The sequence below is a fragment of the Silene latifolia genome, chromosome 10 (genome assembly GCF_048544455.1).
Source record: "Silene latifolia isolate original U9 population chromosome 10, ASM4854445v1, whole genome shotgun sequence".
Taxonomy (NCBI): Eukaryota; Viridiplantae; Streptophyta; class Magnoliopsida; order Caryophyllales; family Caryophyllaceae; genus Silene; species Silene latifolia.
Window position 1 is genome coordinate 4696709 of NC_133535.1, and position 15408 is coordinate 4712116.

The 15408-nt window shown below is 42.8% G+C and overlaps 1 protein-coding gene across 1 annotated transcript; it reads left to right on the forward strand.

Annotated features, from left to right (window-relative positions):
- Window positions 1-12256: 12256 nt before the first annotated feature.
- On the forward strand, window positions 12257-15056 carry LOC141606969 (uncharacterized). Its single transcript, XM_074426348.1, has 4 exons — window positions 12257-13929; window positions 14023-14167; window positions 14216-14602; window positions 14718-15056. Exons 1-4 carry the CDS (start codon window positions 12257-12259, stop codon window positions 15054-15056), a joined length of 2544 nt encoding a protein of 847 aa, XP_074282449.1.
- The last annotated feature ends 352 nt before the right edge of the window (window positions 15057-15408 follow it).

Sequence of the window (15408 nt, forward strand, 5' to 3'; positions counted from 1 at the left end):
GATTTCCGGAGAATTTTGTTTCGGGACCCTAATCTGGAAAACCGTGTATTATACACTTCAATTTCAAATAGTTCGGAAGGTCGTGACTGACCTGTTTCTTTTTCTCCCTGTTTTTCAATCACGCGTCCGAGCTCATTTCAGAATCAACCTGTTCGATTTCAGGAATCAATCTGCTTCGATTTCACCTCAAATAACGAGCTTTAACACATTTTTCACGATAATCCGAGTTTTCGCGAATCTTGGTTTGGGCACACCGGCACCCCCAAATGTCTTCCGTTGGTGCTCAAACTTTGCGTGATCGCTTTATCGACCCGAGAAACTTTCTATGTGATTTCCGGAGAATTTTGTTTCGGGACCCCGGAATCTGAAAACCGTGTATTATACACATCAATTTCACCCGTTCGGAAGGTCGTGCACTCGACCACTGTTTCTTTTTCTCCTGTTTTTCAATCACGCGTCTGAGAGCTCATTTCAGAATCAACCTCTTCGATTTCAGGAATCAACCTGTTCGATTTCAGCCTCAAATAACGATCTTTAACACATTTTTCACGATAATCCGAGTTTCGGCGAATGCTGGTTTATGGCACATCGGCACCCCAAATGTCTTCCGTTGGTGCTCAAACTTTGCGTGGCCGCTTTATCTGACCCGAGGAACTTTCTATGTGATTTTCGGAGAATTTTGTTCCGGGACCTCGGAATCCCGAAAAACCGTGTATTATACACTTTAATTTCAGCTGTTAGGAAGGTCGTACCGGACCCTGTTTCTTTTTCTTCCTGTTTTTCAATCACGCGTGCGAGCTTATTTCAAGAATCAACCTGTTCGATTTAAGGAATCAACCTGTTCGATTTCAGCCACAAATAACGAGCTTTAACACATTTTTCACGATAATCCGAGTTTCGGCGAATGCTGGTTTGTGGCACACCGGCACCCCCAAATGTCTTCCGTTGGCGCTCAAACTTTGCGTGGCCGCTTTATCTGACCCGAGGAACTTTCTATGTGATTTCCGGAGGATTTTGTTCCAGGACCCCGGAATCCTGAAAAACCGTGGATTATACACTTCAATTTCAGCCGTTCGGAAGGTCGTACCGGATCCTGTTTCTTTTTCTCCCTGTTTTTCAATCATGCGTCCGAGCTCATTTCAGGAATCAACCTGTTCGATTTCAGGAATCAATCTGTTCGATTTCAGCCTCAAATAACGAGCTTTAACACATTTTTCACGATAATCCGAGTTTCGGAATCTTTGGTTTGGGCACGCCGGCACCCCCAAATGTCTTCCGTTGGTGCTCAAACTTCGCGTGGCCGCTTTATCTGACCCGAGGAACTTTCTATGTGATTTCCGAAGAATTTTGTTTCGGGACCCCGGAATCCTGAAAAACCGTGTATTATACACTCTAATTTCAGCCGTTCGGAAGGTCGTACCGGGCCCTGTTTGTTATTCTCCCTGTTTTTCAATCACGCGTCCGAGCTCATTTCAGGAATCAACCTGTTCGATTTCAGGAATCAACCTATTCGATTTCAGCCTCAAATAACGAGCTTTAACACATTTTTCACGATAATGCGAGTTTCGGCGAATGCTCGTTTGTGGAACACCGACACCCCAAATGTCTTCCGTTGGTGCTCAAACTTTGCGTGGCCGCTTTATCTGACCCGAGGAACTTTCTATGTGATTTTCGGAGAATTTTGTTGTCATCCGTTGGTGCTCAAACTTTGCGTGGCCGCTTTATCTGACCCGAGGAACTTTCTATGTGATTTTCGGAGAATTTTGTTCCGGGACCCCGGAATCCCGAAAAACCGTGTATTATACACTTCAATTTCAGCTGTTAGGAAGGTCGAACCGGACCCTGTTTCTTTTTCTCCCTGTTTTTCAATCACGCGTCCAAACTCATTTAAGGAATCAACCTGTTCGATTTCAGGAATCAACTTGTTCGATTTCAGCCTCAAATAACGAGATTTAACACATTTTTCACGATAATCCGAGCTTCGGCGAATGCTGGTTTGTGGCACACCGGTACCCCCAAATAACTTCCATTGGTGCTCAAACTTTGCGTGGCCGCTTTATTTGACCCGAGGTACTTTCTATGTGATTTCTGGAGAATTTTGTTTCGGGACCCCGGAATCCTGAAAAACCGTGTATCATACACTTCAATTTCAGCCGTTCGGTAGGTCGTACCGGACCCTGTTTCTTTTTCTCCCTGTTTTTCAATCACGCGTCCGAGCTCATTTAAAGAATCAACCTGTTCGATTTCAGCCTCAAATAACGAGCTTTAACACATTTTTCACGATAATCCGAGTTTCGACGAATGCTGGTTTGTGGCACACCGGCACCCCCAAATGTCTTCCGTTGGTGCTCAAACTTTGCGTGACCACTTTATCTGACCCGAGGAACTTTCTATGTGATTTCCGGAGAATTTTGTTTCGGGACCCCGAAAAACCGTGTATTATACACTTCAATTTCACTAGTTCGGAAGGTCGTACACGACCTGTTTCTTTTTCTCCCTATTTTTCAATCACGCGTCCGAGCTCATTTCAGAATCAACCTTGTTCGATTTCAGAATCAATCTGTTCGATTTCAGCCTCAAATAACGAGCTTTAACACATTTTTCACGATAATCCGAGTTTCGGCGAATGCTGGTTTGTGGCACACCGGCACCCCCAAATGTCTTCCGTTGGTGCTCAAACTTTGCGTGACTGCTTTATCTGACCCGAGAAACTTTCTATTTGATTTCCGGAGAATTTTGTTTCGGGACCCCGGAATCCTGAAAAACCGTGTATTATACACATCAATTTCAGCCGTTCGGAAGGTCGTACCGGGCCCTGTTTCTTTTTCTCCCTGTTTTTCAATCACGCGTCTGAGCTCATTTCAGGAATCAACCTCTTCGATTTCAGGAATCAACCTGTTCGATTTCAGCCTCAAATAACGATCTTTAACACATTTTTCACGATAATCCGAGTTTCGGCGAATGCTGGTTTATGGCACATCGGCACCCCAAATGTCTTCCGTTGGTGCTCAAACTTTGCGTGGCCGCTTTATCTGACCCGAGGAACTTTCTATGTGATTTTCGGAGAATTTTGTTCCGGGACCCCGGAATCCCGAAAAACCGTGTATTATACACTTTAATTTCAGCTGTTAGGAAGGTCGTACCGGACCCTGTTTCTTTTTCTTCCTGTTTTTCAATCACGCGTGCGAGCTTATTTCAAGAATCAACCTGTTCGATTTAAGGAATCAACCTGTTCGATTTCAGCCACAAATAACGAGCTTTAACACATTTTTCACGATAATCCGAGTTTCGGCGAATGCTGGTTTGTGGCACACCGGCACCCCCAAATGTCTTCCGTTGGTGCTCAAACTTTGTGTGGCCTCTTTATTTGACCCGAGGAACTTTCTATGTGATTTTCGAGGAGTTTTGTTCTGGGGCCCCGTAATCCCGAAAAACCGTGTATTATACACTACAATTTCAGCCGTTCGGAAGCACGTACCGGACCCTGTTTCTTTTTCTCCCTGTTTTTCAATCACGCGTCCGAGCTCATTTAAGGAATCAACCTGTTCGATTTCAAGAATCAACCTATTCGATTTTAGCCTCAAATAACGAGCTTTAACCCATTTTTCATGATAATCCGAGTTTCGGCGAATGCTGGTTTGTGGCACACCGGCACCCCCAAATGTCTTCCGTTGGCGCTCAAACTTTGCGTGGCCGCTTTATCTGACCCGAGGAACTTTCTATGTGATTTCCGGAGAATTTTGTTCCGGGACCCCAGAATCCTGAAAAACCGTGTATTATACACTTCAATTTCAGCCGTTCGGAAGATCGTACCGGACCCTGTTTATTTTTCTCCCTGTTTTTAAATCACGCGTCCGAGCTCATTTCAGGAATCAACCTGTTCGATTTCAGGAATCAACCTGTTCGATTTCAGCCTCAAATAACGAGCTTTAACACATTTTTCAGGATAATCCGAGTTTCGGCGAATGCTGGTTTGTGGCACACCGGCACCCCCAAATGTCTTCCGTTGGTGCTCAAACTTTGCGTGGCCGCTTTATCTGACCCGAGGAACTTTCTATGTGATTTCCGGAGAATTTTGTTTCGGGACCCCGGAATCCTGAAAAACAGTGTATTATACACTTCAATTTCAACCGTTCGGAAAGTCGTACTGGAACCTGTTTCTTTTTCTCCCTGTTTTTCAATCACGCGTCCGAGCTCATTTCAGGAATCAACCTGTTCGATTTCAGGAATCAACCTGTTCGATTTCAGCCTCAAATAACGAGCTTTAACACATTTTTCACGATAATCCGAGTTTCGGCGAATGCTGGTTTGTGGCACGCCGGCACCCCAAATGTCTTCCGTTGGTGCTCAAACTTTGCGTGGCCGCTTTATCTGACCCGAGAAACTTTCTATGTGATTTCCGGAGAATTTTGTTTCGGGACCCCGGAATCCTGAAAAACCGTGTATTATACACTTCAATTTCAGCCGTTCCGAAGGTCGTACCGGGCCCTGTTTCTTATTCTCCCTGTTTTTCAATCACGCGTCCGAGCTCATTTCAGGAATCAACCTGTTCGATTTCAGGAATCAACCTGTTCGATTTCAGCCTCAAATAACGAGCTTTAACACATTTTTCACGATAATGCGAGTTTCGGCGAATGCTCGTTTGTGGCACACCGGCACCCCAAATGTCTTCCGTTGGTGCTCAAACTTTGCGTGGCCGCTTTATCTGACCCGAGGAACTTTCTATGTGATTTTCGTAGAATTTGGTTGTCTTCCGTTGGTGCTAAAACTTTGCGTGGCCGCTTTATCTGACCCGAGGAACTTTCTATGTGATTTTCGGAGAATTTTGTTCCGGGACCCCGGAATCCCAAAAAACCGTGTATTATACACTTCAATTTCAAATTATTAGGAAGATCGTACCGGACCCTGTTTCTTTTTCTCCCTGTTTTTCAATCACGCGTCCGAGCTCATTTCAGGAATCAACCTGTTCGATTTCAGGAATCAACCTGTTCGATTTCAGCCTCAAATAACGAGATTTAACACATTTTTCACGATAATCCGAGTTTCGGCGAATGCTGGTTTGTGGTACACCGGCACCCCCAAATAACTTCCGTTGGTGCTCAAACTTTGCGTTGCCGCTTTATCTGACCCGAGGAACTTTCTATGTGATTTCTGGAGAATTTTGTTTCGGGACTCCGGAATCCTGAAAAACCGTGTATTATACACTTCAATTTCACCGTTCGGTAGGTCGTCTGACCACTTTTTTTTCTCCTGTTTTTCAATCACGCGTCCGAGCTCATTTCAGGAATCAACCTGTTCGATTTCAGCCTCAAATAACGAGCTTTAACACATTTTTCACGATAATCCGAGTTTCGACGAATGCTGGTTTGTGGCACACCGGCACCCCCAAATGTCTTCCGTTGGTGCTCAAACTTTGCGTGACCGCTTTATCTGACCCGAGGAACTTTCTATGTGATTTCCGGAGAATTTTGTTTCGGGACCCTAATCTGAAAACCGTGTATTATACACTTCAATTTCAGCCGTTCGGAAGATCGTACCTGACCCTGTTTCTTTTTCTCCCTGTTTTTCAATCACGCGTCCGAGCTCATTTCAGGAATCAACCTGTTCGATTTCAGCCTCAAATAACGAGCTTTAACACATTTTTCACGATAATCCGAGTTTCGGCGAATGCTGGTTTGTGGCACACCGGCAACCCAAATGTATTCCGTTGGTGCTCAAACTTTGCGTGGCCGCTTTATCTGACCCGAGGAACTTTCTATGTGATTTTCGGAGAATTTTGTTCCGGGACCCCGGAATCCCGAAAAACCGTGTATTATACACTTTAATTTCAGCTGTTAGGAAGGTCGTACCGGACCCTGTTTCTTTTTCTTCATGTTTTTCAATCACGCGTGCGAGCTTATTTCAAGAATCAACCTGTTCGATTTAAGGAATCAACATGTTCGATTTCAGCCACAAATAACGAGCTTTAACACATTTTTCACGATAATCCGAGTTTCGGCGAATGCTGGTTTGTGGCACGCCGGCACCCCAAATGTCTTCCGTTGGTGCTCAAACTTTGCGTGGCCGCTTTATCTGACCCGAGAAACTTTCTATGTGATTTCCGGAGAATTTTGTTTCGGGACTCCGGAATCCTGAAAAACCGTGTATTATACACTTCAATTTCAGCCGTTCGGTAGGTCGTACTGGAACCTGTTTCTTTTTCTCCCTGTTTTTCAATCACGCGTCCGAGCTCATTTAAGGAATCAACCTGTTCGATTTCAGGAATCAACCTGTTCGATTTCAGCCTCAAATAACGAGCTTTAACACATTTTTCACGATAATCCGAGTTTCGGCGAATGCTGGTTTGTGGCACACCGGCAACCCAAATGTCTTCCTTTGGTGTTCAAACGATGCGTGGCCGCTTTATCTGACCCGAGGAACTTTCTATGTGATTTTCGGAGAATTTTGTTCCGGGACCCCGGAATCCCGAAAAACCGTGTATTATACACTTTAATTTCAGCTGTTAGGAAGGTCGTACCGGACCCTGTTTCTTTTTCTTCCTGTTTTTCAATCACGCGTGCGAGCTTATTTCAAGAATCAACCTGTTCGATTTAAGGAATCAACATGTTCGATTTCAGCCACAAATAACGAGCTTTAACACATTTTTTACGATAATCCGAGTTTCGGCGAATGCTGGTTTGTGGCACACCGGCACCCCTAAATGTCTTCCGTTGGTGCTCAAACTTTGCATGGCCGCTTTATCTGACCCGATGAACTTTCTATGTGATTTCCGGAGAATTTTGTTCCGGGACCCCAGAATACTGAAAAACCGTGTATTATACACTTCAATTTCAGCCGTTCGGAAGGTCGTACCGGACCCTGTTTCTTTTTCTCCCTGTTTTTCAATCACGCGTCCGAGCTCATTTCAGTAATCAACCTGTTCGATTTCAGGAATCAACCTGTTCGATTTCAGCCTCAACGAGCTTTAACACATTTTTCACGATAATCCGAGTTTCGGCGAATGCTTGTTTGTGGCACACCGGCACCCCCAAATGTCTTCCGTTGGTGCTCAAACTTTGCGTGGCCGCTTTATCTGACCCGAGGAACTTTCTATGTGATTTCCGGAGAATTTTGTTTCGGGACCCGGAATCTGAAAAACATGTATTATTACACTTCAATTTCACCATTCGGAAGGTCGTCTTTAACTGTTTCTTTTTCTCCCTGTTTTTCAATCACGCGTCCGAGCTCATTTCAGAATCAACCTGTTCGATTTCAGGAATCAACCTGTTCGATTTCAACCTCAAATAACTAGCTTTAACACATTTTTCACGATAATCCGAGTTTCGGCGAATCTTTGGTTTGTGCACGCCGCACCCCCAAATGTCTTTCATTGGTGCTCAAACTTTGCGTGGCCGCTTTATCTGACTTGAGGAACTTTCTATGTGATTTCCGGAGAATTTTGTTTCGGGACCGGAATCTGAAAACCGTGGATTATACACTTCAATTTCAAATTTGTTCGGAAGGTCGTTCTGGACCCTGTTTCTTTTTCTCCCTGTTTTTCATTCACGCGTCCGAGCTCATTTCAGGAATCAACCTGTTCGATTTCAGGAATCAACCTGTTCGATTTCAGCCTCAAATAACGAGCTTTAACACATTTTTCACGATAATGCGAGTTTCGGCGAATGCTCGTTTGTGGCACACCGGCACCCCAAATGTCTTCCGTTGGTGCTCAAACTTTGCGTGGCCGCTTATCTGACCCGATGAACTTTCTATGTGATTTTCGGAGAATTTTGTTGTCTTCCGTTGGTGCTAAAACTTTGCGTGGCCGCTTTATCTGACCCGAGGAACTTTCTATGTGATTTTCGGAGAATTTTGTTCCGGGACCCCGGAATCCCGAAAAACCGTGTATTATACACTTCAATTTCAGAATCCCGAAAAACCGTGTATTATACACTTCAATTTCAGCTGTTAGGAAGGTCGAACCGGACCCTGTTTCTTTTTCTCCCTGTTTTTCAATCACGCGTCCAAACTCATTTAAGGAATCAACTTTGTTCGATTTCGGAATCAACTTGTTCGATTTCAAATCAAATAACGAGATTTAACACATTTTTCACGATAATCCGAGTTTCGGCGAATGCTGGTTTGTGGCACACCGGCACCCCCAAATGTCTTCCGTTGGTGCTCAAACTTTGCGTGGCCGCTTTATCTGACCCGAGGAACTTTCTATGTGATTTCCGGAGAATTTTGTTTCGGGACCGCGGAATCCTGAAAAATCGTGTATTATACACTTCAATTTCGCCGTTCGGAAGGTCGTACCGGGCCCTGTTTCTTTTTCTCCCTGTTTTTCAATCACGCATCCGAGTTCATTTCAGGAATCAACCTGTTCGATTTCAGGAATCAACCTGTTCGATTTCAGCCTTAAATAACGAGCTTTAACACATTTTTCACGATAATCCGAGTTTCGGCAAATGCTGGTTTGTGGCACACTGGCACCCCAAATGTCTTCCGTTGGTGCTCAAACATTGCGTGGCCGCTTTATCTGACCCGAGGAACTTTCTATGTGATTTCCGGAAAATTTTGTTCCGGGACCCCGGAATCCCGAAAAACCGTGTATTATACACTACAATTTCAGCCGTTCGGAAGCTCGTACCGGATCCTGTTTCTTTTTCTCCCTATTTTTCAATCACGCGTCCGAGCTCATTTAAGGAATCAACCTGTTCGATTTCAGGAATCAACCTGTTCGATTTTAGCCTCAAATAACGAGCTTTAACACATTTTTCACGATAATCCGAGTTTCGGCGAATGCTGGTTTGTAGCACACCGGCACCCCCAAATGTCTTTCGTTGGTGCTCAAACATTGCGTGGCCGCTTTATCTGACCCGAGGAACTTTCTTTGTGATTTCCGGAGAATTTTGTTCCGGGACCCCGGAATCCTGAAAAACCGTGTATTATACACTTCAATTTCAGCCGTTCGGAAGGTCGTACCGGACCGTGTTTCTTTTTCTCCCTGTTTTTCAATCACGCGTCCGAGCTCATTTCAGGAATCAACATGTTCGGTTTCAGCCTCAAATAACGAGTTTTAACACATTTTTCACGATAATCCGAGTTTCGGCGAATGCTGGTTTGTTGCACACCGGCACCCCCAAATGTCTTCCGTTGGTGCTCAAACTTTGCGTGGCCGCTTTATCTGACCCGAGGAACTTTCTATGTGATTTCCGGAGAATTTTGTTCCAGGACGCCGGAATCCTGAAAAACCGTGTAATACACTTCAATTTCAGGCGTTCGGAAGGTCGTACAGGACCCTGTTTCTTTTTCTCCCTGTTTTTCAATCACGCGTGTAACACCCGCATTTTTTTTTCCATCGTAATATTAGTTAGTCTCGAGTTTTAATTTGCTTATTCCATAATATAATATTTCTATAAACCATCATATTTATTTTAAATAGACCGCGTTATTTTGTGTAGTGAGACCGTCTGGAGACCGAGTTTCAACTTTATGTTTCTTAAAGAACCGTAACGGATTGACCGCATATCTTTATCAAGTGGACAATTAAAATAACAAACCCACTTTTCAAATAGGTTAATGGATATCCCTCGTATTCTTAGGGTTAAAATAATATATATATAATGAGGAGTTGTTAGCAAACAAAGTCCTAATTTCAAAGAAACCAAGTCTCTTCTATTTCTTCATTATTCTAGCTTAGCAAACTCCCATTTTCGGCAGTTCCGTTCTCTCTCGTTTCTTAACGGTTTCCAGTAATTTTTGCGCCATTCTCTTCATCTCGCGGTAAGCTTTCCATTCGTACCATTTCCGTTTTACTTCGCCTCATATAATAGGTTGTCCAAAGAGCTTTAAAACGTGTATGTTTAACGCCGTTTCCGTTCCGATTTCGACGTAGGCTCAAACTCGGACGACCCGGACGCCGACTCTTACGTTGTTGACGATTCCATTGAAGATTAAGCACTAAAAAGGTAACGTAGACGATCGTCCTCGATACGTCATGATTTTTGCGGTCTAGTATGCTAGATTGTTTAATAATGGTGCAAGTTATTTACCCGTTTGGCTTATGTTGATTGATCAAATGAAGATTGTTAGTAGTTTGGTTATGTTAGTCCTATTACCGTTTGCGTATATAGTATATTCAATAAAATATGACGACGTAAGCGACGAGTGAGATATTATATTTAGTTGTTACCATGAAAAAGAAAACTATTGAATTCATAAGCGACATCATCATCATGATCATACAATTATTAATTCGGATCTATAGTAAAAATAGAGAGATTGGAAGTGGGAATTGGAATCGGGTTATACGCACTAACATTGTGTGATTATTTTAAAGTTTGGTTGGTATTGTATTTAAACTATTGATTCTTTGACATCGACTCGCGGCTAAGTGTTTTTAAATCTTGTCGTCTAGTTAGTAATTAAAACTAATGATGGTTTTGGTTTTAATAATGGATTAATGGTGTTGCACACTTACGAAAAGTAGGCTAGACTTCTTATTTTACTACTAGCACATAAAAGCATCTCAATTAGCACATAATCATACGACCCCAAACAATAGTAATTACAATAGGATCGGTAGAATCGTGTTACCTTAATCACACAAAGGAAATAGTTGGGAATAACATCAAATCAGTAACCAATGAGTGAAACAAGAAGTCGGTATAGTCATTGAAACATAACTATGATAGTATTTGCCATTGTGATCGAGATGACGACATAAATATATTAATTGAAGCAACGGAATGTCATGTGGCTTGACAATATTAAATGGGCAACAAGAGAGCAATTATTGTTAGCCGCACTAACAGAATGGGGTAGGAAGAAAAAGATGTGATAATTATATCAAATGGGCAACATAATTACGTACGCATGCATACACTAATACACTAATTAATACATATCTTAAATGATTGTTTTATTAAATATAATAAGAAGGGAGTAGGTACAAGCAATTGTTTGTGTTTGTTCTCAGAAAGAAGAGAAAGGAAAGTGGTGTGGGGACATACAACAACCACACTCACATAATATACAATAATAATGATAGTTTTAGTGCCTTCGTTTAGCCTGCTTATTAAATCAAAAGAGTGGAGTATGTTGCATGCAAAGTTATGTCTCAGTGATCGGTCATGCTATAATATGTAGTATATAATATTAAAAGCATGTTTGTGGATGTCTTGTTGTCATTTTTGCATTCAATCGATCTGTCGTAAGTTTTATAATTGTTTGTCCATATTAATTAGTTAGCCAACGTAAGTATGAATCGTCTTATATTATCCGCTTCACTTATATCCTAGTAGCTGTGTGTATGGGCAGTCTAGGCAGGTTGGAGTCGTCCTATTAGCCCGGTTGTTTATAGGCTAATATGGAGTCTATGGGGTCATCAGCCCGGATGTTTATAGGCTTGGTGATCGTCTAATCGGAGCGTTTGTCCCGAGAGTGTGGCCATACTTAGACTAGGACCGTATATTTATCGTAGTCCTACCGTAGGGATAAGGTAACAGTGATGGGTTGCCTTGACGTTTCGCCTTACTGAGTGGTAACTGATTAAATATGTTTGGTATAATAAGTTTACCTTTATTAAATGAGTCATTTGATTTATTTAGTTTAAAGTATGATTAATTTATAATGAGTTTATAATTTTAATTGTATAATATGTTTACTGGTAAGTCATTTGTTCATTATTGATCTATCTTAATTACTTGGTTGCTTTATCGTGATGTAATATGGCCGGGAGGACGTCCGAGTTACTCCCCATCGATCGTGGCTTTGTCATTCTTATGACCGACATTGGATGATGGTTGCTTATTTTGTCTGGGGTTGCATCGAGTGAGCTAGCGAGCGCCTTTGTTTAGCGCACTCTTTTAGTTTTATTTGACTTTGGTTAAAACTTTTATTTCCTTTTGGTTATAGGGGTATTTATTCCCCGTAGACCTTGTATTTCCATTTGAGCACTTGGTTTTATTTAGTAGCCACCGCGGTGTCGAGGTGTTTCCGCCACCTTGAACTTAATTTGCATTCTTGTTTTACCGTGGTTGTTACAGTTGGTATCAGAGCATGGTTGCTCCCGACGCTTACACTCGGTAAACCCAAATAAAATATTAAATTTTAAGCTTAACCTTAATGACTAAAGTGAGAGATGGGTAGACAGTTAAGGACCTAAGGTGGTAGGCTGCATGTGTTTGTTTGCTTGGGTGATTAGCACCATTGTTAGGGTCTAACCTCGGCTTATTTTGAGTAAAGATGACAGGCAGACCTGGTAACGTGAACAATGCGATTCTCGAAGCTCTTACTCATTTGCTCCAGAATCAGAATTGTAACAACAACAACAACCACAACAACAACAACAACAACCAGAACCAGTATACAAATATTGCAAGCCGGATTGCGAGGAGTAACGCCAAGATTTATGATGGAACTGTTGATCCCGTCTTTGATGTCGAGTGGACCGAGAGACATGGAGAAGCATTTCATTCTGTACCGTGTTGCAGAGGCCGATAAAGTTAACATTGCTGCACATTTTCTCGAGAAGGAAGCGGATCATTGGTGGGCTATGACTGGCCCCACTGCTACTTTGGAACCATGTTTTGGCTGGGAGAGATTCAAGACTCTTTTGGAAGCAAGATTCTATCCTGCTCAATTGAAACACCAGAAGATGGCAGAGTTCCTGAATTTCAAGCAAGGGGATTCGTCCGTACAAGAATATACTGACCAGTTTAATGCTCTAGCCCATTTTGCTGAACCTATGATTCCTAATGAAGCCCAGAAGACTTTCTCTTTCAGGCAGGGGTTAAAGGCTAAGATCCAGGGTATGGTGAGAAGAGATACTGATACATTCGCGCGTGTTTACGATGAAGCTCTTTGGGCTGAGGGTGCTATTGAAGCTGTCAGACTTGAAGCGGTAGCTGAGACTGCTAAATCTTCCAAGAGGCCATTTACTCCTTCTACTTCGCAGTCCTACAGTTTCAAGAAGGGCAAGCATGAGAACCAGAAAGGATTTCAGAAGAATGTTCCGAGCAAGGACAAAGTATGCTACAGTTGCCAGAAGACCTACCATCCTGGGAGGGACTGTAAGGGTAATCCTTTGGGATGTTATAATTGCAAAGAACAAGGTCACAAAGCTGCTGATTGTCCCAAGAAAGATACTACTCCTACTGCAGCGAATGTTCCTAAGCCGAAGGGACGTATCTTCGTGATGAGCCGTGCTGAGGCTGAGGCACACCCAGATGTGATTACTGGTATGTTTACAGTTTCAGATATTCCTGCTTATATTTTATTCGATACTGGCGCATCTCTTTCTTTTATATCCGTATCCTTTGCCAAGAAAGCTGCTCTTGTTTCCCATTCTGCTGAGACCACTCCTATATCTTTACCGTCCGGCGAAGTTGTTTCATGTTCCACGGTATTCAAGGATGTTCCTATCTCTATTGTGGGATCTATCCTTCCAGCTACTCTTATTAGTTTCTCTTTAGCCGAGTTTGACATCATTCTAGGCATGGATTGGTTATCCTGTTACGATGCTAGATTTCAATGCCGAGACCAGAAGATTTTTCTTAAGAGTCCGTGTGGTACGAAGTTGACTTATAAGGGAATGAGAATGCAACCATGTATCAAGTTAATTTCAGCAATGAAGCTTATTGGCATGCAGAGGAAAGGACATGAAGTGTATCTATGTGTGGTGACGAATGCTCCATCGTTACCGAAACTTGAAGATGTTCCGGTTGTCAGTGGGTATGCAGATGTTTTTCCAGATGAGCTACCAGGTATACCTCCGGAGAGGGATGTTGAGTTTGCTATCGATCTTGTACCAGGGACCGGACCTATTGCGAAGGCTCCATATCGTATGGCTCCTATCGAATTGCAAGAATTGAAGAAGCAGTTAGATGAGATGACCGAGAAGGGTTTTATCCGCCCGAGTGCTTCTCCTTGGGGTGCTCCTGTTTTGTTCGTCAAGAAGAAGGATGGTAGTATGAGATTGTGTATAGACTACCGTGAGCTGAACCGCGTGACCATCAAGAATAAGTACCCGTTGCCCAGGATTAATGATTTGTTCGATCAGTTGAGGGGTGCAGGTGTGTTCTCCAAGATTGATTTGAGATCGGGCTATCATCAGATTCCAGTTAAAGAGGCTGACATCCCGAAGACAGCTTTTAGTACAAGATATGGTCATTATGAGTTTAAGGTGATGCCTTTTGGTTTGACGAATGCTCCTGCAGTTTTCATGGACCAGATGAATAGGACGTTCAGGGAGTTTTTGGATAAGTGTGTGGTGGTTTTCATTGATGACATCTTGATCTATTCCAAGGATGAGAACGAGCATAAAGCGCATCTTCGCGCAATACTCGATATTCTTCGTAAACAAAAATGGTATGCAAAGTTCTCTAAGTGTGAATTCTGGTTAAAGGAGGTGTCGTTTTTGGGGCATATCATCTCAAAGGAAGGTGTAATGGTGGATCCATCTAAGGTGGAGGCTGTTTTGGAATGGAAGAGTCCAACTAGTGTCAATGAGATTCGAAGCTTCTTGGGTTTGGTGGTTATTACCGCAGATTTGTCAAGGATTTTTCTAAATCAAGAGACCGATGACTCGATTCTTGAAGAAGGAATCAAAGTTTATTTGGTCTGAGGCATGTGAGAAAGCTTTTCAAGAGTTGAAAGCAAGACCGACTCACGCTCTCTTTTTGACCTTACCCGAAGATGGTGTTGAGTTTGACATCTTTTGCGATGCTTCTAAGAATGGGTTGGGTTGTGTCCTGATGCAAAATAGAAAGGTGATTGCTTATGCTTCAAGGCAGTTGAAAGTTCACGAGGTGAATTATCCGACGCACGATATAGAGTTAGCAAATGTGGTACATGCTCTTAAGATATGGCGACACTACTTGATTGGAGTTCAATGCCGCATCTACACCGACCACAAGAGTCTCAAGTACATTTTCACTCAGAAGGACTTAAACGCGAGACAAAGACGCTGGTTAGAGTTGGTTAATGATTATGATGTGGAGTTGCTTTATCATGAAGGGAAGGCCAATGTTGTAGCTGATGCACTCGGTAGGAAGACCGTTCATTCTCGTTAACTCTATCGAATTTTGCCAAATGATTTGTGTGCGAATTCCTAAGCTTAATTTGGAATTTGTGGAACCTAGTAGTGCATATCCAATGCCATGGTGGCTGAACCGGAGTTGTTCCGGAGATCCGAGAGAGGCGGTAGGCGATTCTAAATTGGCTGAGATCCGTTCTAAGTTGGATAGTGGTAAAGCTGTTGGTTTTGAAGTCAATCCAGATGGGGTTCTCAAGTTTCGAGGTAGATGGTGTATCCCTGACGATGTCGAGTTGAAAGTAAAGATTTTGAGTGAGGCGCATAACACACCGTATTCAGTGCATCCAGGTGGTGATAAGATGTATCAAGATTTGAAGCTCCAGTTTTGG

Excerpts from the sequence above, each read along its gene's own strand:
- LOC141606969 (XM_074426348.1), top strand. The coding sequence starts at position 12,257 with ATGCGATTCTCGAAGCTCTTACTCATTTGCTCCAGAATCAGAATTGTA. Across the intron at positions 14,168-14,215 it reads ATGGTCATTATGAGTTTAAG|ATGAATAGGACGTTCAGGGA; the intron begins GTGATGCCTTTT and ends TTCATGGACCAG. Across the intron at positions 14,603-14,717 it reads AAGGAATCAAAGTTTATTTG|AATGGGTTGGGTTGTGTCCT; the intron begins GTCTGAGGCATG and ends GATGCTTCTAAG.